At 36.7% G+C, this 24,860-nt stretch overlaps 1 protein-coding gene across 1 annotated transcript; it reads right to left on the minus strand.

Annotated features, from left to right (window-relative positions):
• Window positions 1-22,051, minus strand: LOC306884563 (gamma-aminobutyric acid receptor subunit beta-1-like). The gene is made up of 9 exons (XM_079440527.1): window positions 21,594-22,051; window positions 21,169-21,260; window positions 20,978-21,045; window positions 11,540-11,760; window positions 9,192-9,274; window positions 5,148-5,282; window positions 4,234-4,386; window positions 3,844-4,094; window positions 1-2,694 (listed from the first exon to the last, which is right to left on the minus strand). Exons 1-9 carry the CDS (start codon window positions 21,695-21,697, stop codon window positions 2,347-2,349), a joined length of 1,455 nt encoding a protein of 484 aa, XP_079296653.1. The 5' UTR covers window positions 21,698-22,051; the 3' UTR covers window positions 1-2,346.
• Window positions 22,052-24,860: the final 2,809 nt, after the last annotated feature.

Below are 24,860 nucleotides of genomic sequence, written 5' to 3' on the forward strand. Positions count from 1 at the left end.
GGCATTTGCTGTTGTAGGCGTCTCAAGCCAAAACACCATGTATGAATGATAGATGGCCTATTAAAAGTTAAATATAACTTCACTTTTATGTGTATGTGTTTGTGTATTCATGCTGATTCTGGCTGGAGCGTGTGAATATGCTTTGTTTTTTACATTGCCAGTCTTTGATTAGCATTAATGGAGAATTTCGTAAAGTCAATTCACTCCTAGACAATAAACTGAGCTGCAAGTCCCAGTCAGATTGTCACTGAAACAAAAAGTGTTGCAATACAAGCAATTTATTTACATGCCAAACACATTTTATGTATTTCTAATATTATACTGAATATTAATGCAGGGCATTGGAAAAGCCCTTTAAAGTACCTTTAATTTTGATTATGTGTGGCACTCTTAAGTAATATTTGTTCTATAGAAAAGTGGAAATCCATTCAGAATATTTCTACTCTGCTTTTGTATGTTAAACCCTGTAAAATACACGTTTGTTTTCTTAAAAGGCACAAGTTCAGCCATAAAGGAGAAAAATCTAATTTGTTATTAAGTCCTATTAGCCATTTTGGTGAGCTTGGATCATATATAACTCACAGTGAATAGCACAGTTTAAAGCTAATTGCAAATGTGTAAGGTAAATACTGTGAAGTCGCTTCCTATATAAATAGTTATAACTACATCCCTAAAACAATGCCCATATCTAAAATCATAGCTACATTTCGATTGCAATAATGTTAGGAGTGCTGAGCCAAATACTGAACAATAGAAACTAATATCACTTTCCTGAAACCGTTTTGTCTTTTAACCTCTTGCTAATGAATCTGGATTTTATATATCGGGCTTTACAGTATAAAATTCAACTGCTGCTATGAATGAAATATGCAGGATTTGTTGGTTTATAAGAAAAAGTAGAGAAAAACATGATGACATCATCTTTCAATACCTGATATGTTTTAATGTACAAATTTACATACTGTGAGGACTTTAAACTCGTATCCTGCTTGTCATCATGTGTCGTCATGCTGATGTAAGGACATCCGTTCCTGGCAGGCTGACTACATTTGATAATAGAGAACAAATGTGTTACATATAGACAGATAATATTTTTTGAAGTGTAGTCTTAACCAAGCCCTATAAATAGTATAACCCAAATGATGAGCTCTTTTGCCCATTTCTTGGTAGCAGAGTTGCTAAAGTCTTACTAAGACAAACAGGTTTAATCTACAGTATATGCTGTGTCTAAACTGGGCCAGAAGGTCTTGTTTTAAAGGAATGTTCCAGGTTTTTAATAAAATTACTTTTTAAGGGATTACTATTGGAGGTAAATGAATTTATCTTCAGTAACTATAAAAGTATATGAGACTGCACGTTTAGTCTAGTCTAGGAGCTTGCGCCATGTAAGCAGAGTACAACTGTTACATCAATTTCAGGTATCCATGAGCATATTGTCCATATTTACCAGCATGTCATGCCAATATGAATAACTTACTGTATGTTATGTGGTATTATTTCAATTGTCTGGCACATGTACTTTCATTGTAAGTGTTTTACTGTAACCACATTTAAATACTAATACCACAAATACCAAGCAGAATTAGACTGACACTTCAGGACTTTTACTAATCTTCCTAATCTTCTGCCAGGGTCATATTGACCTCAAACAGAAACAATTTCACAATACTAAATAACTATTGGTTATCAAAAAATACCCAAATGCTTGCATTGTTGTAAAACAAAGTGATAAATCTTTAATAAAATCTACTGGGTATAAAAGTACCAGACAGAAGTCATTTGTGATTATTTTCCCAATTGCAATCGTTTATTATAAAACCTGAGGATTACTTAAAATTATTTTCTGTTCTAATGAAATTTATACCACAAATGTTGTCAACAGAGCTTGTAATAAACCAAGAACATCCCTTCAAGACCTTCAGTCCTCCAATATATGCAAGATGGATGATGAAAACAACTTCCTAATGCTGTTTTAAAGATTTAAGCATGTCTACAGCTGCAGGTCAGTCATCTCTAAAGAAAAGCCTTGTTCTCCCCACTGTGAAGCTGTACAGTCTGCTGTCAGTGAAACTGATCCTACAGAAGCAAAGTGCAAAAATCTAATATTTCTGACATAATCTACAACAAACAGCTTTAAAAGTTGGCTAGACATTTTAAGTTATTTTGTCTTATTTAAAAATTATAACATAGATTTATATGATATATTCTTTATAGTTTAATAATTTACAGAGAAGTGCTACCTACAGAATGCACCTCCTCCTCCTGTCTGACTGACAGTCAAAACCACAAGGAGGGTAAGAGAGCCTGACCTGATGTAGAATGGCTGGGTTGAGTCAATGCTGCTCCCTAGTGGACATAATACAACCAGTATACTAAGTTGAAGAAGGTGTAGGTGATGGGAAAGATGACACGTGACCACTTGTCGATGGCGTTTACGTCTGTCAGGTTTGGAATCTTCACCTTTAGTTGAGCGGCTCGCCTCCTTAGACGACTCTTTTTTTGTGCCATTGGCCTTTCGACAGAGGCAGTGGGCCGGCCGTAGAGGTCCCGACCTGTAAGTGGCTTACGGTATTGGATGCTGGCACTATCATAAGAGAACATGGTGTTCCTCGGGTCCCCAAAAGCACCTAACATCTCTGCCCCGCTAAGGCGCAGGTCAAGGTTTGTCAGGGGAATGCTTCCATGGATATCAACCTTTAATGGAAAAAAAGAGTATATAAGCAATGAAAAGAGGTAAGCTTGGAGGTAAGAGGTAAAAGGTTTATACATAAAACTAACAAATACTCTTAAAAATATATATTTTTTACAGTGTAATGAAAAAAATTAATTGGTGCACTTTGAAGTACATTTAGAACAGAGTCTCTGCCGATACTGGTTTTTAATCAACACAGAATTTCTATACATCACTATAGACAACTTCATTTGAAAGAAAAATAACAAATGAAAAATATATAATTAAAATCTATGAAAAAAACACTATTATAAACTAGGTTAGTGGATAATTCAGCAGCAAAAGTTATTCTAAAAAAGTCAGTGCACAATAATTTTATAGAATATAAATATTTAGTGTAATAACACTAGTGGGGAACAAATATAAGTGAATAAGTGTATAAATCTGGTAAAATGTTACATTAATCTTTGTATTGTTGTAAAATGCATTCATGAAAAACAAATATCTTTATTTAGAAATATATACTATAAATTAAAAGACATGTATTTTAAATGTATAACACAGTAATGAGGCAGCAACTTCAGATAGGACAGAACGAGAAAGGCTATTAATCTTCTTTCATTGCGCAAAAGTATTATAATATGAAAGGCTCAATACAGAGAATCACAAAGTACTTATGTGCATCCCATGCGCTTGGAGCAACACAGAGTCTGCAAAGAGAGGAGATACAGATGCATAGTATATTATATGTGTGTGATAGTTTATTGAGCCTTTTCTTTTAACAGTTTTAAACTTCAGTTACCGTGCACTCTTGAAAAGAGTTTTATTATTTTGACTGTCGTAACTAAACACGACACGCAGATTGAATGCTGAATGGAGGATGACAGACAGCCGCAGCGGAGAGAAGAGTTTATGTGAACTTAAATATTCATCTGTACCTAACACTGAACTATGGAACAGCTTTAGAACACATAGAATATAGTGCACAAGAACTTTATGGTGCTTTGTTATGTTGTTGTTTTTTTTTGTGGGGCTTAACAATAACAGAATAGTATACTCAGAATATCAGATTCGGATCAGTCTCGTCTGACTGATACCCAATCCGGCAGAAAATCCCAGTATCGGAGCAGATACCGATACTGAGTATCGGATCGATGCATCCCTAGACCCACCTGAACTTTGTTACTCTCCAAGCGACTCTTCTCATTGTTGCTTTTTGCAGCTTTTTCTGCCACTTTCTTCTGCAAGTGTGGACCACGGCCGAAGAATATGTAGTTGACGAAGGCATACTCGAGCAAGGCCAGGAACACAAAGACAAAGCAGCCCATCAGATAGATGTCTATGGCCTTGACATAAGGGATCTTAGGTAAAGTCTCCCTAAGATGAGTGTTGATTGTGGTCATAGTCAGAACGGTGGTGATTCCTAAAGAGAGTCAGTATTACAATGTTTGAAAAAGCTTATTTAGAAGCTGGTTGACATCAAAAGTAAATTTCCAGTAAGAAGTATTGGAAATAGTGAGGTGAAGAGAAAGTGCAATCAATGAAAGTGTCCTCACACAAACCTAGCGCAACTCTTGCAGCAGAAGCATCATAGTTGATCCAGAAAGAGACCCAAGACAGGATGGTGATTAATGTTGAGGGCATGTAGGTCTGCAGGATGAAATATCCAATGTTTCTCTTCAGTTTAAAACTGAGAGACAGACGAGGATATGACCCTGAAAGTGAAAAATAAAAGTACTGTCAGTGGAGAACACAAAAACACATTCAGATGAGAAATCTTACAATACACTAGCATTCAAAGATTCAGTAACATATTTTAATGTATCTCTTACACTCAACAAGGCATTTATTTGAATGAAAATCCACTAATATTGTGAAATATCATTACTTAACTATTTAAAGAATCTGTTTACTATTTGAATATATTTTCAAAAGAAATGTATTCCTGTGATGCCAAAGCTGAACTTTTTAGCAGCCGATACACCAGTCTTCAAAGTCACATGATCCTTCAGAAATCCTTACGATGTGCTGATTTGATACTTAATATTTTTATGGAAACAAATATATCTTTTTTTCAGGATTCTTTAATGAATAGAAAGTTAAAAAGAACAGCATTGATTTAAAACAGGAAACATTTATAACATTGTCTTTTCTGTCACGTTTGATCAATTTTAATGTATCCTTACTGAATGAAAGAATTAATTTCGTTTGATAAAATCTTACTGATGGTATACACACAGTATACATTGTGGTTGGTCGTTTAACATGTCAGATTCCTGTCTAACTGGGCAGGTCTTGGCAAGAACAAGCTGCATATTGGACCAGACTTTATGTATCAGCAAACTGCATCATGTCTTTACAACGACGTGAACCGAAGGTAATCTTGACATACAGTGGTTCTGAAGCACAGAGGAGGGCTGACTCATCTCGAAAGAAAGTCTATTCATCTCATGAACATGGAGGGAGCGCACTGTACCTGTGGCAAACACCGCTTTCGTAGACAGTGTTTTATAATCAATTATAGAGAATTGCGGCAGCTCAATGTTGTCCACCCCCGTCACTGAACTTCCTCCCTGCCAGTAGAACTCAATGTCATCTGTGGTGTAGCCATCTGAGAGACAAAAGAGGGACAGAAACATTCAGAAATACACATATAGTCACAAAACAGCATGGGAAAAGCTGCCTCTCTCACATTCCCACAGATTGTGTTGTCAGTGGTGTAAATCAGCATGTGATTGCAGTGAGAACACTTCTGTGAGAGGTCTGGTCCAGATCTAACTGACAAGATTATCCCTGCAGACTCTCTGCGCTTATCTCCAGGAGAGCACAGTACTGCAGAACATTAAAGCTTAATTAGAGGATGAAGTCTTGTGATAGTCAATTCTCCCTGTTCTTCATTAAGTTCAATCTAAAGAAACATCAGCCTAGAGTCCTGAGTGACTGAAGCACAGCGATAATCCTCAAGAAGGTCTACTCTTCCCACTCTGCAATGCTCTCTGAATTTTTCCCTCATTTGAAGTCCTCTCCGCTTTAATGTTTGAATCTGAGATTGCATGTCAAATTTGTGATGTTTGATTAAATGTAGCTGTTTCCTACAAATAGGGTGTCCCATGACTGTCCCAAAATGATTGTTAATAAAGTAAATGTGAATTGATATTCAAATCACTTGTAGTAAAAATACTGAATTTAAATATTAAGTCAACTAACAAAACCATAATATTTTGCATTAAACTGTTACATGATTTTCTTCCTACAAAAATGTAATAAAATGCAATGAAAGATCTAAGCATCTAAGTTTCTCAAAAAGCACTTTGTCCCCCGGTTTCACAGATGAGGCTTAAGCTAGTCCCAGACTAAAATGCATGTTTGAGCTGTCTCAAATGAAAATATCTTGCTCTGACATATCTTAAAATATGTCAGTGTCATTGTTCTGTGTCAAGATGCACACCTTAATGTTTTCTTCTAAGGCAGTTTTGTAAAAGTTGCTTAAATATCTTAATTTAACTAAAGCCTATATATATAAAAGTATTGCGCAAGTTATTGTATGAAAAAAATATCTATTATTTTTCAATAATTAAAAGCTAAATTTGCAACTTGTTACCTGGTAAGTTACGTTTACATTGTTTTTATGTAGTTTTTGATGCTTTAATGTTTATTGCTAAGCTGTACTAAGATCTCTAATTTTGGTTTGTAAAAAAAATAAAATAAAAACCTTTGTAATATGGCAAAATTCATATAAAATTAACAGCCCCTTAAAGTTAAATGCACATGTTTACTGACCTGATTTGTTTTAAGGGATATTTCGCCCACAAATGACAATTCTGTTATCAATTATTAAATCACTAGAAGATATTTTGAGAAATGTCTGTGTTGTTTTGTCTATACAAGTGAAGTCACTGGTAATGTCATTTTTAATAAATATTTTAATGGTCCTTTTTTTGAAACAACGTGAGAGGGAGTAAATGACTGAATTTTCGTTGTTGGGTGAACTATCTCTTTAAGAACATCCTACTACTGGAAAGTATTTTTGCCTATATTATAGTGAGTCTGATCTTGTCTTGTCCCATGGATGATGTGTATGTGGCATGGTTTATGTCTACCGTGTGAAAGTCACACGGTTTATGTCTGCTGTGATGTTGTGGTTTCTCCTTCATGCTGTGATATGCATCTCAGAGCTCTGACATGACAGCAGACTCACAGGGCTACAGCTGTCTGCCCAACAGAACAGTCTGTCACACCGAGAGAGACAAAGTGCAAAAGAGATGGAGTAGAAGAGATTAAAAAGAGCAAAAAGAAAGGGTGACAGAGTAAGACATACGCAGAGACTCAGAAAGACGAAACAGAGAGATTAGTCAGCACAGCCAGATTCTCTGCAGGTGTTTTTCATGATAAATGAGATGATACATAAATGCATTATGATTACATAACTGATTGCACCAGTATTTTTGCTGCATTGTCATGCAACTGTTGCTTGCAATTGCATGCAATAAAAAAAATTCAGCATCTTTATGTAATACTTTCAGTGAAAACTGGACTATCTTGTTGGTAGGATCTAGGATGTATTAGTTGTGTGTTGTATAAAAATGTTTTTCTGCATTCATTCTATTTATACAGTATTTTAGTCCAGTTAATTAAAAAGAATAATGTGAAAAACGTAAGAGGCAATTTTCCTACCTAAGGAGCAATACAAGCTTGAATTACTATATTACTATATTAACCTATTCAGAGGTGATGCCATTCACACAGGACATGTTCATATTGTTAAGAACAGCAAGTTGGAACACAAGTAACAGTGCAGGAAACTCAATGCTTGAGACGTGTTTTAAAATACATAAGACGCTGAAAAAGATGTGATGCAAAAGCTGCATGTACATAAGAAAAAAAAGCAGACAGAATACAACAACATGTCCTGTGTGAATGGCCCCCAAGTCTGCCCTGGGGTGCGTTTCCCATTCAAAGGACATAATTCGCTGCTTAACCACCATAGCATATGCATCTTTGGAAAAATTAACTAGTCACGACTGTTTCACAAAATGTAGTAATTGATTACATGTAATCTGGATTACATAATTAGATTACACAATTTAAGTACTTGTAGTTAGATAATATTACATTTTAAAATTCTCATAATCAGATTAGATACTTTTTTATGGATTAAATGTTTACATATTCACTCAGTGGCTGTAAATTATTCATAATTTATTGATTCTCCCTAATTCTTCTTTTTTTCTTCTTTCTAAATATTTCATACCATTTCTAAAAATTGTCATACCATTCAGCTCTGACTATATTCACAAAGACAGAAAGAAAGAAAGAAACATTTCAAGGAATTCTTTCTCTTTGCTTTTTTATATCAATATAGTATGTTTAATTTTAAGTTTAAAACAATTTGAATAAAAAAATAATCTAAAAAGTAGTCAGAATACATTACCTAAAGTAACCTAGATCACATCTGACTCCAGTTTTCATAAAGTAATCTGTAATCAGTAACAGACTACAATTTGTAAATAATCTGCCCAGCTCTGATCACGCATCAGTTGTTCGAACCACATTGGCTCAACAATATAAAACTGTTGTTAATGGTGGAGTAATGACTTCTGCAAACTGAGATCTTTGTCAGATTATTGCTGTAAATAATGAACATGGCATTGGAAGACTAAACTGCTATTTTTGTTGTGTTCTTTTGCTTTATTTTTCAGATGTTTGATTCAATCGCAGTTTCCTCTTACATCATACTGAGGGTTCCCTCAGGTTAGTAGAACATATTTGCCCATGCACACTCTTCAAAAACAAAGCTTTCATTCTCATGACAAACTAAAAGATTTCAAATGAAATTTGCGTATATGAAAGAAACAGATTGTACAGCATGTTAGTTTGCTTATTTAGCATGATCTACATCCACATCGTACTAACTAGAAACCATGCTTCTAATCACAGGTCACAGAGCTGTAGTTCCAACCACACAACTTTGCGACTGTTTGTGAATGTTCCTTGGAACTCAGGTACAAAACTATAATAAATTTGAATAATCTTCGGGTTTTTCCAGTTATTACTGATATATGTGACCCTGCACCACAAAACCAGTCATAAGTAGCACGGGTATATTTGTAGCAATAGCCAACAATATGGGTCAAAATTATTGTTTTTTTTTTTATGCCAAAAATCATGTTCCATGAAGATATTTTGTAAATGTCCTACCATAAATATATCAAAACTTAATTTTTGATTAGTAATATACATTGCTAAGGACTTAATTTGGACAACTTTAAAGGCGATTTTCGCAATATTTACATTTTTTACACCCTCAGATTTTCAAATAGTTGTATCTCAGCCAAATATCGTCCTAACAAACCATACATCAATGGAAAGCTTATTTATTCAGCTTTCAGATGATGTATAAATCTCAATTTCAAAAACTTTACCCTTATGACTGGTTTTGTGGTCCAGGGTCACATATATGATAAACTGCAATTAAGCCAACTGATTCGTTGTTAAAGGTTAAACCACAAACAGCACTTACAACTTTCAATCTCCAGCGTGCAGTTCTGCTCATCCAGTGGGTATCTGCGCAAATCCATCATACAAGCAGCTGTGGTAGTTATCCTACAGATATGAGGTGAAAAACAACACAACACAATACTATTTGAATCATGCAGTTGCTTACTGGATCTAGAGTAACAGTAAGTGTGAGTCCAACTGATCAAACATACTTCCATTTTTTTTATAAAGTGTGAACTCTGTCCAGATATCAGAGGAGGCAAGTGAAACATTTAAGCTGTACATTTCACAGCAGATGGTGTTACAGCCACCTGCTTCCACCTGTAAGGAGATTTATATTCAACGCATTGGCTGCTCAGGAAAGCTTTGCAAAACTTTAATTCATGCTGAGCTAATATTGATTTGACAAGCACGTGTACTTCTTCATATAACAAAATAACAAATGTAATCAACTTCAAATCAACTAGCGTTAAGAGAAATAGATGCAAGTACTTGGCCGATAATACGCACTAATATTTGCTTATCGTTTATTCACGTCATTGAAATGTTCTCTCACAAGCTCCTGAATAAATATCACTGCAGAAACACTGCATTCCTACCACTTTCGTGTTTCATCCCTCTTTATTCCTCTCCTGTGTAATTGCCTTAACGCCGTCTCAGTCATGTCTGCAGCCCCTCTTTGAAATGCCTCTGGCTGGATCTTAATTGCGCTGAGCTTTAATTAACACGGAAATAACACACGGTGGCCTTTCAGAGCGTGACTGTTGCACTTTTAGACAACTTATGATGGAACTGCTTCTTCAATCTGCAGTCTTGGATGAGTTTTGGTATAAAGTACTTTTTCCTATCAAACACGTTTGTTAAATGATAAATACATGTTCCCTGACGATACTTCACTCATACTGCGTCGCTAGACGCTATGGGGAAAACTCCTTTTTCTCCGAGGACTGAAGACTTTTTCAATCACGCAGTGTGACTGCACGGCCATTGGTTCGTGCAGTAATAAAAAACGAACCAATGGCTCGTCAGCGGCGCTGCACGAGCCTATGGCAGCAAAGCCCGCCAGAGCCCGCCAAAAGGGGCGGGGTCATCTGGCTATTTAAGCGGGCGCTTTGCCATAGGAAAACAGATCAATTCTGCTTCAGCGACAACTTCTTTGCTGATCCAGGACTCCAGACGCTCGCCGTTGAAACGCCTCGCTGCGGATTGGAAGGCTGCCTTTTTTCCTGCTCCCTGCTGATCCAGCCCGCTTCGTCGAGCCGCTTCAGCGATCAAGCAGACACCAGCTCGTCCCCTGCTGCCATCCGGCGAGCCTTCAAGAAGAGCAAATTTCTTCTAAAAGAGCAATCGCGGCGTTGTTGCAAATGCCGTGCCGTCAGTGCGTCTCGTGCAGGCTTTCTCTGCACGATGCCGACGGCCACTCAGAGTGTGTTTCCTGCTTGGGTAAATCCCACGCAGAGGCCGCTCTGAGCGAGATGGAATGTTCATATTGCATGAACATGAGTCTCGCGCTCATTCAGACTTTGCTCTGCTAATTGCTGACATCTATTTTAAGGCTGGAACTTCGCAACTTTTAAAATCAGAATAGAATTTAAAACACTGGGCATCATACACCATACCGATGACTGAGGATCACACACTACCAGACTCTAAAGTTGTTCCGATCACAACAAACTCATGCAGAAATGTATGCCCTGTTGCTAGGAGATGCATGACAAATGAAAACAATATGTGTGCTAAAATCAGCTGAAAATATCAAACATGTTTGGAATCTTCTGACTGGATGGAATCAAATTCTGAAGCTGAAAAATCTGTGACAATCATACACTACACGATTTTCTATGAATTCTGTCAACTCTGGCTCTGACTAACATGGACTTATCCACACTGTAAACTGGAGGAAAATCGGGGCAAAAATCGTGTAGTGTATGCCAGAAAAATATTTAGACAATAAATAAATAAAAAAGCGGTTTTGTGTTTCCATGAGCAAAGATGTACAATTTTAAATGATGTTCTTCCAGAAAGTGTCTACACCAGCCAAGCAACTGCCATTGAGATAAATAGGATGTTAACAGAATAGCCTGGTTCAACCAGGACAAAGACAGACTCATCTTTCTTTGGTATACAGAACCTATATTCCCTGACTGAGACAGGATACACATCTCTCATTGGGCTTTAAAATCGAAAAAAGCACCATCAGGACAGCCAAGGGAATAGGGTCAGCTAAAAATACAGCATACACATGCAGACAGAGATAAATGTAAAGATGCACACACACAAAAGAATCAAACATTAATCTAATGCATGAGACAAAGAAGAAGTGACACAAAAAATATATTTAAAAAGATGCACAAACACCAACTTACTGACCTGAGGCCATAAAGCACAGTCCCATCAGGATGCAGACGAATCATGCGGTTCTTCACTGTGACCCCATGGACAAAAGATTTCTTGTCATTTATAAAGTAAGTATCAGGCACCCAGAGTTGATCAGCCACTCGGTTATCCAAAGTAAGATTGAGAGGAATCCCTGTGTAGGACAGGCGCTTATCACGCCAAGACTGCTGGAAATACATGGTGATGGTATAGTCCTGAAAAACACACAAAAAAACTGTTCATTTCATCAGTTCCAAAGTATTGGACACTTCACATTAACGCCAGATTTTCACTGTGTTAGATACAATATATAAAAACAAGTGGCATTTACTGCATATTTGGTTTCAAATGATAAAATGTTAAATTTACAGTTCAAAATGAAGACAAAAAGCATTCAGACTCTTTCTGGTTGTCAAGTGCATCACTGCCTTTAAGTATACATGAAAAATTCGGAGCTCCATGTCTGGCATTCATTATTACAAGTCAAGCATTCAAGTCAGACACATAACAAGGAAATAGCATAAACAAAACAAAAAAGATTTATATTGTGAACAACAAACCCATCTACGTCTGAATTCAAAATGAAATGAATTCAATATAAAAATTATTCATTTTTACATGGAACCAAACAACATGTTATGCACATGAATGCACATGAATGCTAATTACCAGCTATTCTGTACATCACAGCTTTAAAATTACTCAAATACAGCATATAACAATTTTAATAACTTATAAAATAATTAATTGTTCTGAGAAAAGCTTGTGTTGCTTGTTTTGTTTGCAGTTCACTTGATTTAATGTGTTGTGAATCTAATGCAATAAAATGAATTTTTATGACTTTAAGTGTTACTTTAGTCAAAAATGTGCAAGTGTATGTACAGTAAATACAAAAATAAAAATGCTAAATTAAAATTGTGTGTGTTTCCAGTGGTTTTAAGAGTGAAAACATATGCATGCTTATTAGAATATGCAAACAAAGTAAATCACTGCGTTATCACTGCTGTGCATCTCCTTCCCCATTTCATCTGCATTTGTAATCTCAGGGAGGACATCTGCATCCTTTTCTGACATATCTAAATGGATGTCAACCACATCGAGGCTAACCCAGTTTTTCTCAGCTGAAGGTCACACAGCCACTGCCTCCAGATGTGTAAAATCTCAAAGCATCATCCAAGATGACAAGCAGACAAAACAACACAATTATAACAACTGTGTGGCCCTGGTGCTTCATGCTCCACAATAACAAAGCTGCATCGCATTCATCATTGCTTTGAGGTCAAGTTAATCAAGTCTGTGAAATCACCAACTTAAACGAAACTAAATGAGATCCCGTTCCAACAGTAAATCCATATTTCAGACACTGCTCTGCTCTCGGTAATTTCCACTAACATGACTGTGCACTTCATTTAGGTTTGCTGTGAAAAGAGGAAAGAGTCTCTTAAGATCCCAAATGCGTTGGGACTAACTGTAAAGTCAAAGGTTAGGCTGAAAAACACAGCCACGTTTGCAGAGGCTTCTGCTTAAACTCCATCTCCCAGTCACCACGTTTCTCAGCTGAATAAGTGGTGAAGCAAATTAAGTTGAGATCCCATTAAACCAACATGATAAATGAGAGTGAAGGTTAAACAGACAGAGTGGATTCTCCCTGTCTCTCACAGACACTTACAAACCCCTATAAAACAATCACAGCATCTGTCTGTGCCTGTTTTAAGACACGTTTTAGACTGATAGGCAGATAAAACTTACGGAGCTAATACAGTCCAGAATCAACTTTATGCATCTTTAAAAACCAACACTGATATAGGGAGGTGGGTGGGGGGGGGGGGGGTTACAAAAACTTCTGACTGCATGAGAACTAATTACTGTAGACCAGAAGTTCCTCAACGTTTTTGTCAGATGCAAAATATTTACTCCAAAATTAGATTTTAAATTAAGATTTTATTAATTTGACATCAAATTTGCATATTCACAGTTGATGTCTGATGATGGTTTATGTTCATGTGACATGCAAAGTAACCAACAAATATTTGATAATTGTAACTATTTAATTCTACTCTGCAAGTTATAATACATATGTTTGTCTTAAATTCTTCACTTTCTAACGTTCAACCCCCCAACTTATAATATTTCAAGTAGAAATGTTGAAAATTATGCAGACGCAAACAAAGTTCCCAAATGAACGGTAAACTCCCAACGCATGCAGAGACCGAGTTTGTGAGAAGCAGCATTTACCGATGTAGCCATATCACATCTAATAATCATACAGTGGAGATTTAGAACCAATCATGAAAAATTTACTTTTGACCCTATTTTCTTTGTTCCTGTCCATGTTAACATTATCGCTGTGATCAAAACAGGAGAGTTGCATCTCCAGCTGTTCTAGGTTCAACTGAAAAGCATGAATTTCAAAAAGCATTTATTTCCCCACAGTTTAAGATACAAACTGTGTAAAAATATAACACAACAAATTAAAGAGACTATCTGCTCTACTGTGATTACAAATAAAATATTGAGAATACATTATATCCAACTGAATAAATGTTTTTTAAGCAGTATATTATTTGTCTATACTGATCTATACTGTTATTTAGTGCAGTATAGATCGAGATATACGTTCTTGTGTTTTAGGGTAGTAACAGATTAGCACAAGGCGTTGTTTGCTGCAATGCAGTAAAACTTGATCCTATGCAACATCTTTCATTACACATAAAAACACATAAAAGGAACAGCAGTGATGATTAAAAATGAAAATAATTTTGATGAATTAGTATTCTCCATATGTGTGATGTACTAAAAGCACTTCAGATGTTTCAGTTTCCCTAAAGGGGTGCAGGTAGGTCCGGTCCCAGCACTACTGCTCCTCCACACTCATCTGTACTGCAAAGTCTCTGTTACGATTCTTCTCACAGAGCACACGCACATTATCCAGCACAGTTTGCAGATTTAAAACTGCCTATGCAATCACTTCATAACATGCCTTTGACATTCCCTGTCCTGTTTTCAGGACAGGGAATGTCCTGAAAACATTTTTATTCTGAGACGATGTACTGCATGAATTCATGAACCTGAAACTGAAATTTGGAAATGCTACTAAGATGACTGAGATCGTGTTAAATATAACAAGTGACAAGAACTTTGGGATCCTTCATGAGGGACAGATGAATCATGCAGATTTGCCCACATTTGATGTTAGGAATAGTATCTACCATTCATTTCACCTCACTGAATAATACTTATGACATACACTACCATTCAAAAGACATGGGTAAGATTTTTTAATGTTTTTGAAAGGAGTCTCTTATGTTCACCAAGACTGCCTTTATTTGATCACAAATACAGAACAAACAGTGTTACCTTTAAATATAACTACAATTTAAAATGTTGTTATTTAACATATTTTAATACTGATGTGAATAATGAATCCTGTGATGCAAAGCTGAATTTTCATCAGTCATTACTCCGGTTTTCAGAGTCACATGATCCTTCAGAAATCATTCTAATATGCTGATTTGCTGCTGAAGAAACATTTCTTATTATCAGTGTTGAAAACAGTTGCACTGCTTAATATTTTTTTGTGGAAGCTGTGATTTTTTTTATTTATTTTTTTATCTTCTTAGATAAACAGAAAGTTTAAAAGAGCATAATTTATTTAAATCAGAAATATTTCATGCAAGTCTTTACTGTCCCTTTCACTCGATTCAATGCATCCTTGCTAAATAAAAGTATCATGTTTAAAAAAAAAAATTCTTATCAACCTCAAACTTTTGAAGAGTAGTGTTTCAAATAAAATTATGAATAATAAATGTTTTACTATGATTACTGTTATTATTATTCTATATTTCTATGTAAACAGTTCATAAACAATTCTCATATAAATAACTACAGGTTGTGATATTACAAACATGTTCTTTTTAAGTTTTGAGTACCGTAAGTTACAATATTTTTCATTGTTCTGAATAATTTGATATCAAAAGGTCAAGGAAATGATATTTCTCATAATATCAACCTTTTTTTTATAAATAAAACTTCTCTTCAGACGGAAAGGATGCAGCCCCATGAAGATGACAACATTTGAGTGTATTTATTTGAGTGCGGCAGAAAACAGAAGACAGAAAGAGAAAGAGGATGGGTGTGCCTCAGGTTCGCTTAGGACAAATGCCTCCTTCAGCTTCTATTATTAGAAGCAGCTGTTGCCCCTGACAACCGCTTAAAATCATCACTCCAGTACCTCAACTTCTTCACAGAACACCCTGACAGATACACTCACAAACAAAAACACACATGCAAATGCTACAGGAAACACACCATCACACACATGTACACACTTGAACATGAACATACTTACTGTATCACAGCCCTATCTGACAGTACCGTCTAAAATGAACTCATTTCACTGTGCCCATCACACTGAAGACATCACAGAGGAACAGAAGAATAGAGGCGCAGAGAGATACTCACTTGAGAGAAACACAACAGGATTAAAAGTAGCGAATAAAAGAACAAAAATTTAAAAAGAAAGAAAAAAAAACTATGAGACTGAGGACAAGGACAGCTGGAAAGGAAATCACTGCAAAACAATCTGCTTTGGTTTGGTGCAGGTTGATGCAGAATTAAAGTCAATGTGAATTCAGACTTTGTTTATTTAGGCATTTTATTAATTGAACAGCATACTTAAAATTTCATAAATAAAGACAAAGTAACGGCAATAGCACACTGAATAAAATATGAAAGTTTTAAGTAGAGTTTGACTGAAATAGTGTGAAAATGTACTACAATAATATTTTTTATTTACTTTGAAAAGCCTTTTTTTAACGGTGTAGGAATTGATATGAATCGATTCAAAAAATCTGAATGTAAATGCAATATGGCAGACACACACAGCTCAAGCTAGACCAAATGCACGTAAATCAATTATCAGGTTATTGGGTTATTGATATTGCTAAACAAGTCTGGTTGATATTATCAACCCAGCTAACAAAGAATGTTCTTAGAACATTGGCTAATGTTCTGGCAAGGGTCTCAAATGTTCTTCCACTAATGTTGATGGAAAGTTTGTTATTTGTTAGTTATCTGGTCTTTAATAATGTCATGATAATGTTGAATTGTTGGAACACAATGTTATTCATACAATGTTCACAGAACATCTAAATGAAACATTACATTTCTCATAATGTCAACTAAATTTCACATTCCCTTAAAGGATTAGTTCACTTCCTGAATAAAAATGTCCTGATAATTTACTCACCCCCATATCATCCAAGATGTTCATGTCTTTCTTTCTTCAGTCGCAGCTTCAAAAGTCTCTACACGACCCCATCCGAGGAATAACGGTCTTATCTAATGAAACAATCCAGTCATTTTCTTTAAAAAATACAAATTTACATACTTTTTAACCACAAATGCTTGTCTTGCTCGACTTCACGCATCACGTAGTCATGTTGGAAAGGTCATGCGTGACAGAAGTACCGACCCAGTGTTTACAAAGCAAACATGCAAAGGAAGTCAAACGTCCTTAAAAAAAGGTAAAACAGGAGGAGAATATGAGATTTTTCACCCTACGCTACCTTTTTGAACCAAAGTACACAGATGAAGAACTATCCTTGTGTGACCTTTTCTACGTGATTATGTAATGCGTGAAGTTGCAGATGCGCATTGCAGAGCTAGAGCAAGACCAGCATTTGTGGTTAAAGAGTATATACATTTTTATTCTTTTTAGAAAATGACCAATCATTGTAAGGTATGACCCTTATTCCTCGGCTGGGATTGTGTAGAGCCCTTTGAAGCTGCACTGAAACTGCATTTTGGACCTTTAACCCATTAGCCACCATTGAAGTCCACTATATGGAGAAAAATCCTGAAATGTTTTCCTCAAAAACAACTGAAGACAGAAAGACATGAACATCTTGAATGACATGGGGGTGAGTAAATGATCAGACACATTTTATTCTGGAAGTGAACTAATCCTGATGTTTTCTCTAACTTTCAATAACCAAGATTTTTTTTTTTTTTTAAACATTCAGAAATAACATTTTCATAACTTAATGGGAATGTTAGCAAAATGTTCTTAGAACATATTTTTGTTCGCTGAGCATTAGCTTGCATGGTCTAAGTGATGTCAGAAAAGGAAAGATGAACCTATTATATTTGTTGTTATACTCTAATAATTTTTTCTTTGAATATAATGCACTGATTAATCATTTACAACAAGTCCTAGAATGTGAACAGAGAAAGTAAAAGTGAAGTCTATTTTGCTGAAGTCCACACCAGCTGTTAATAAAACCACCAGCATCACACTGCAGCCAAGAGTCCACTTCTCACATCGAGCATCTTTTACTGCAAACTTAACATGTATCCTCACACTGCAGTCATGACGTGGTGAGCGAGGGCAACCGAGGTAACCAGCAATCAATGCAAGAGCGTACAAGAGCTGGCTATGAAGCTGTGACAGCAGCACTGAGAACAGCTGACCTTCTGCAATATTCTTATGGGAGCTGCAGTAGATTATCTTTTAGTTTAACGCAGTTTCTAAATTGGCTATTTAAATTCAGCTTTTTCTCACTTCTCCGCCAAATCACCTTTCTGTTCTTGTGATAAGGATTGCAGTGCTCTCTGAACCTGTGATTTTCTGTGCTATAAAAAGCAAAGAAAAAGAAAACACATCTGTCGATATCTGACGCTTCAATCATGAAGTGTTATGAAAATCATGTCGAAGTGTATGTGTGTCTTCATTTCAAGCAAACAAACAGGAGAAAATGAGATGAGAGAGTTTGCAGCGAGGCAAATAGTGTTCAATATCTGATTTTCTAAAAGCACTAGGGATGCACTGATATTAAAATTCTGGCCGATAGCAATAAACTGATAATTATTTTCATTTAATGGATGATAACCAATAAATCACTGTTATTAAATTTCTATGCGTATTCGCTTACAATCAAAAACAAATAAGAGTTTTATGGTATGTGAATTCAGGCATCAAATTATAATATTCAGAAACAAAATAGTTTTAATGAACTAGTAGTGTTTCTACAGTTTAAGTGAGCATAACATGAAAGGTAATTAGATTTTAAAATTAGGTAGGTAGCTAATTAATTATCCAATATCAGCAAATATATGTAATTTCAACCAATAATCAGTAAGAGACATGGTAAATGAAAAATTAATATGGTACACTGGAAAAGTGTTAACCTGAAATTTCTATTTCTACCTGATTGAACCTTTAAAATTGTTTTGTAGGTGAATTTATGTTGATCCAGCGATTTTAAATAATATAACCATTAAGATGCTGAATCTTATTTTGAATCACATTTTTTTCAGCCTACCTCCCTAAAATCACATCAAATTGTTGAAAGCTACACCTTTTTAATATTAGTCTCTGCAGATACTCCACAAAAATGACAGCAACTGCCACACCAAACTTGACTTTTGTTACATCACATTCAAACACATCTAAATTAATTATTGTGAAATTTACCCTTGACCGGTATAAAAAGCAATCATGAGATTGCTTTATTTCCTTTATCGTTCATGAGATAAAGAACTTCAAAACAAAGCATAAGAACACTTATGATCTTTGATTCTTTGATACACCAGATCTTTGATTCCTTCCGCCCTTTCAACAGTGAATGTAATCAACTCTACCTAATAATTCATAACTCATCATTCATTTCAAACTCCACAATAACATTTGGGATGGTTTCTTGTACCCTGACTTTGCCACAACTGACATAAACTGATCCAAGTGGTATTTCTACATACTGTACATTTAATCTAACCATTTTAGATTTTATTTAAATGTATATTTCTATAGAAACCGAATTTCTAGATACAGTGAGTCCTAAAGCAGCTGCTGCAAATGCTAAGTATCTTTCTGCTGCGCCTCACTAACTCCCGCCATCATGTGTCCTCCCTGAAAGGCCCCCCACTTGCGAAAATAATTAATGTATGACAAACCACCACAGAAATGGCTTTTGTTCAGGCCCACTATCCATAATTCACAAAAAAAGCTTTTTCCAGTGTGGCCAAAGTGACACCTTGTCATAACAAATGTGCCAACCTCAACCTTAGACCTGATGTATCCTAGAAAACCCCCAGAGTGCATCAGCCTTCAGAGTGGATACAACTGAAGTTTATTTCAGAACACGTTTTATTTTTACTACTCTCTTATCATTTTGAAAAGAAATGTATCTGCATTAATCTCCAATTCAGGGCAATCGTCCGGGAGATTAAAGAGCGCTCACATGTCCTCTGTAGCAGTTGTTCTCAAACAGGGGACTGGGGCCCATTAGGGGGCTTCAGAACTCCCAAAGAGGTCACAGGATTAATTAATCACATTATATTAAAAATGAATTCACAAAGAAATCAATATGTACATTGAAAAAATATTTATTTTTTCCCTCAATTTTTTTTTTTTTTTAATTGAAGAGCACACCAAAGTAGAATCTTTGCTCTTATAGATTCTTATGGAAAAACAATTGTGGTTAATTATTTTTATCAACACTCCTAGGGCCAGATTTATTAACAGATTGTGCCAGCGCAAACCCTCTTTTGCTGTTAAAAGACATGCAATGAAGCATTAGCAATGAAACTGCTAACCTTATTGCATATGCATTTGTGCAAGTTTCTCTTTCAGATGCAGAATTTATGGGAGGAGAGTATTTAAACGAATCCCACAAGGTTAAATGAATGCCATTATATACCATTATATAACACCCCTAAAAAATGTCTTAACCCATTTTGCACCTGCATTGATAGTAGATTACCCACACTTGATTTTAATCAGCTCTGCTTGTTTGTGATCCTACATTAATTTGCTTTGCTCATGGAAGATTATTTGAATATTGTGTCCTTTGAATATTGTGTTGGACAATGGGGGGAATGTAAAGAAGTCAAAAAGGTTGAGAAATGCTGCTCTATATACAGCATACTCACTGGACATGGGCCAATAAATTTAAACTAATTACACATCATACGAACCATTGACCATCATGATCATCTTCATCAAAATCATCTTTACTTCTATTTCAGAGTGGGATTAAAATCACTGTTGTGTTTTAGCATCAACCTACTCAAACCTGTGGGTGTGCATATATGAGGTCTTGTGTGCATGTTCCTTACAAAATTGCTTATTTTGTCCTTCTATGCTGAGTCAGAGTAAAGGCTTATGTCAATTTAGTTCCAATGCCAAAACAATCATAATGCAAAATGAACACAATGTCTCTCTAATCTCACAGTCAGCTGTGCTTGTGTGTATGTGAGCAGGAGAGAAAACAGTAGCCTGTAGCTTTTTCCTGAGTGGACTACAACAGCAGACTCTAGTCTATTCTCCCACTTTATTCATCACTGCTGCCTTAATAGGTTGTGTTGACAGAGACGTCCCCTTCCTTAATAGCCCACCATCTATTAAACAATCAGAGTAGCCTGTAGACTCACCATGTTCACTTCCGACACCATATCGATACTGGCAATGTCGATACTCATACCGACATCAACCGGAGGACCTGCAAAGCAAACAGACACCACAATCTCTCCAACATGGCTTGATGACAGTCAATGATCCATCAAAATGGTCACATCCAGCAGTGAGAAAGGAAAAGTGTTTTAAATCAATATAATGCCTTTACCTCCAAAGTCAGGCCTGAGACGGATGTCGTAGCCTTTGAGTAGTTTATCCACAGTGACTTTGACATATGACATGTTGCTTGGTTCGTTTACACTGTGGAAGAGTAGTGTGATACTTAAGAAACTGTGACTCAAAGAAACCAGGACTTGAAGAATAGCAAGTGCAGTGATGGTTTCCTAGGCTTGGCCAACCTGGTCTTAGCTGGTCTACCAGCCTGGCCAAGCTCGTCTAGTTAGTTCCTCAGCCTAGCCATGCTCATGCTGATCTGGCTTTCAGCCTGACCGTCTGAAAAGTGGCCAAACCTCTCTGAAACCAGCCAATAGGCTGGGAGACCATATAAGCCCAGCAAACCATCTTAGGCTGGTTTAACATGGCTCCGCGGAGAATGCAGGCAGACTGATAACACACAAGCACGTTATGTCTTACCTGTGCGCTGGCGGACTACGACCCACCGTCAAATCCACGAACACAAGGAGACACAAGATCCCCGCGCGCCAGTGATCCCTAGCGATCAGCATCCCTCTCATCATCGACCGAGAAGCAGCAGCCAAACTTAGTCTGAAGAAGCGCTCCAGAAAATTCAACTACACCGCAACGCATGCGCGACGACGAGACCAACATCAAAATACTACAAACGCAAAAAACGAGAGCAACTCTAACGACAACCAAAGTGGCGCGCGAGGCGTTCTTGCGTCCGTCGCGCTCTTCGGTGCTGCTGACGCTGCTGGCGGAGCGGATCAGTATGCCGGTCAGATCCCATTGCCAGCGGGTCACTGGACACGGCAGCTCATGGATGGCAGTCCTTTGTGTGTCTTCCTTGTTAATACCGAGGAGCTGAACGTGCTGTCGCGTTGAGATTATGCGCCTATCCCTTCCGTGCGCATAAAACGATTCGGGCAGACAGAGCTGAGTGGGTAGTTTTTGCTGGAGGAGGTGTGTGCAACTGACTCAAGAGCTATTTCGCGGCATCTTTCAATTTGCGGTGCATCACGCGCCCGAGACAGAATTAATTATTTGTTAGAAACTCGGAAAACGCATTAAAACAGCAGGCACCGCGAATAAAATGCATTAATATCTGGAGACCGTGGGAATAATTAATGTGCAGCAATGGACAGGGCGCGTGACCGCTGATGTAAGGAAAGAACAGCCAACGTTTGAAGCGTTTGAAGTATAGTAGAGCTATAGCGTTATTCTGTTCAAAATGCAGCCAAAATAACTAATTATTAGAGAGTATTTTCATCTGTCATCTATTATTTATTTGGTCCTGAGACCAAAAGTCCATTTACACACAAACGTGCTTTCTCTAGCAATGGTAGTAATGCTGGTTTCAAACACCTTTAAAATATAATGTGAAATGGTGTACTGTTTTAGCATCCTTTGGATTTCACATGAAGTGTTTAATGCAGTGTAACACTGTGGCAAATCACTCAGGTTCTCTCATTAAGATTCTGTCATTTTCATTCACATCTTTGAACAGAACAACAAAGTATCAGAAAAACAAGATGTCATGAAAACATTTAACATGCTGTCAATTGTAGGCCAAAATTGACAACAATTGACAAAAAAGCATGAAGGTCCACCCCTAAAACTAGCCCTAAGTCCCCTAAAAATTATAATTTAAATCGCCAGTTTCTAAAATAGTCACCTTTTCTTATGAGGTCGGGTTGAAATATGATACAACAGGTCGAGATTCTCTGTAGCAGGTAAACTTGCAGTCCAAAGTGTCTGCTAAATTACAATATAAATAACTACACTGCTGTCAAATCGTCTCCTTTGCTTGACAGGAACTAAACTGCACGTCTGGGCCTTTGGGAAGAAGATTTATTGTTTAGTGGAGCAAAGAGTTTGAGACACGATGGCGGACTGCTATATTTTCATCCCCTCTGGACATTAAGCAGTATGCCTGGATGCTCAGCCATGGTGTAAACTAGTGAATAGGCTTTGTAAAGTGCCTTCACAAAAGACCGTTTTGAGCTGAGCTGAGATACCATGATGAAGAGAATAGGTAGGCATATAGGAAAGTAGGTTTTTGGGATCTTTAAATCCTCAAGGGCATAAAGTTCAGGCCGGATGGGAATTAGGTCTTGGAACATTAGAAGGATCTGTGTAAGAGGTCACTGAAGCAAAGCAGTACAGAACAGGAGCTCAGTTTGATCAAGCTGCAACAAAAGGTTCAGAAATACCCAAGAATTGGACAGAACATCACATAACATTTCTTTTCTTTTCTATAATCATTTTCACTCAGATGTATGTCACCTGTACAAAAGAAAGGGTCGGTCACTACTTCCATTTCATCACAACTTTCAAAATCTCTCCAAAAAATTACTATTCACACCAAGGATGGTAAATATAATGATAAAGATTTATTTCTAAAAATTATTTCAAATGTAAACGAATAGCAGAGTTAACACCACAACTATAACGTTAATGACACAGAGGAATGACATTGTTGGAAGTGCTTTCCAGCTGATGAATGATAAAACCATTGACGGCCAATCAGAATCCATTCTGTTTTAAAGTACTTGAGCATTTAAAGCATTAGAGGACAAAACTTCAGCATGCTTATAATATACAGAATATTACTGTGCATTGGTTTGGATGCTAATACAAGTTATCGTTATAGTTATTTTTATAGTTATCGTTCTTGGTGTTCAACGTGCCTCAACTCTCAAATGAATAATGTCAGCAATATTTAGATTGAGCCAAACCAGAAATGTTGCCACCTAGCTTTTTGTACCGCTGGCACTCACTGTGCAGGACAATCCAATACATCTGATACCTCACAAAAAGCTACTAATTAGAGCAAAATATATAGTCAGCATGTGTGATGTGTGAAAAGAGTGACTCTAATTCAATCTAAATTAGCTGTGGTGTACTTACTCACACCAAAAAAAATAATGAGCAGCCACACCAACTGAATGCACACACACACGTAGACATCACATCAACCCAAACAAGAGCAAAGAATCAATACTGAGTCACATTCACCTGCGACTCCACACAGCGTGCGTCCATCACGCCTTACTGAGAAGTGGCTCTCATACTGTGAAAACCACAGACCGCAAATATAACGGCACCCTGTGAGTGAGTGAAAAATACCACCCTCATCATTTACCTGCTACTTCTCCTCACTGGCTTTCAGTAGGCTTGTGTTGTGTTGATGGGATCACTGAAGGATTCACACTATAACAAAGCTAAAGGTTCACACCAAGGTCAGTGTCAGTTTTCATCTGTTTTCATTGGCAGGTTTTTAATCAAAAATTCATTGCCTGTTGATAAAAACAGGATGATAAATCTAGCAGGTCTGTGAATATAACAAATCATATAATCTAATTACCCGACCAATTTGTTTTTATATGCATTATACAATCAATACACAAAAAGCAGGAGCAAAGTACTTCCGATATGATCCAATGCAGAAGGCTTGAGCCCTAGGAGACCCAGCTTGCATTAGTGTAATGCAGCAATGGTTTCACTAGGGGGCGCTACTAACTAAATAATGACTTGGAAACTGTTGCACAATTTAAAAACGCAGACAAAAAATATTCAGACTGATGCGAAGACTAAGATGAGGAGACAATAAAAAGAAAACTGTGGCCAATGAGCAGCAGAATCAAAAATAATCAAGATCTAGAAGCAACACCTTTATTTTCACTGTTGTAACCATAGCACCATCCCTTACGAAAAAGAAGT

This window comes from Barbus barbus (genome assembly GCF_936440315.1).
Source record: "Barbus barbus genome assembly, chromosome: 18".
NCBI classification, from domain to species: Eukaryota; Metazoa; Chordata; class Actinopteri; order Cypriniformes; family Cyprinidae; genus Barbus; species Barbus barbus.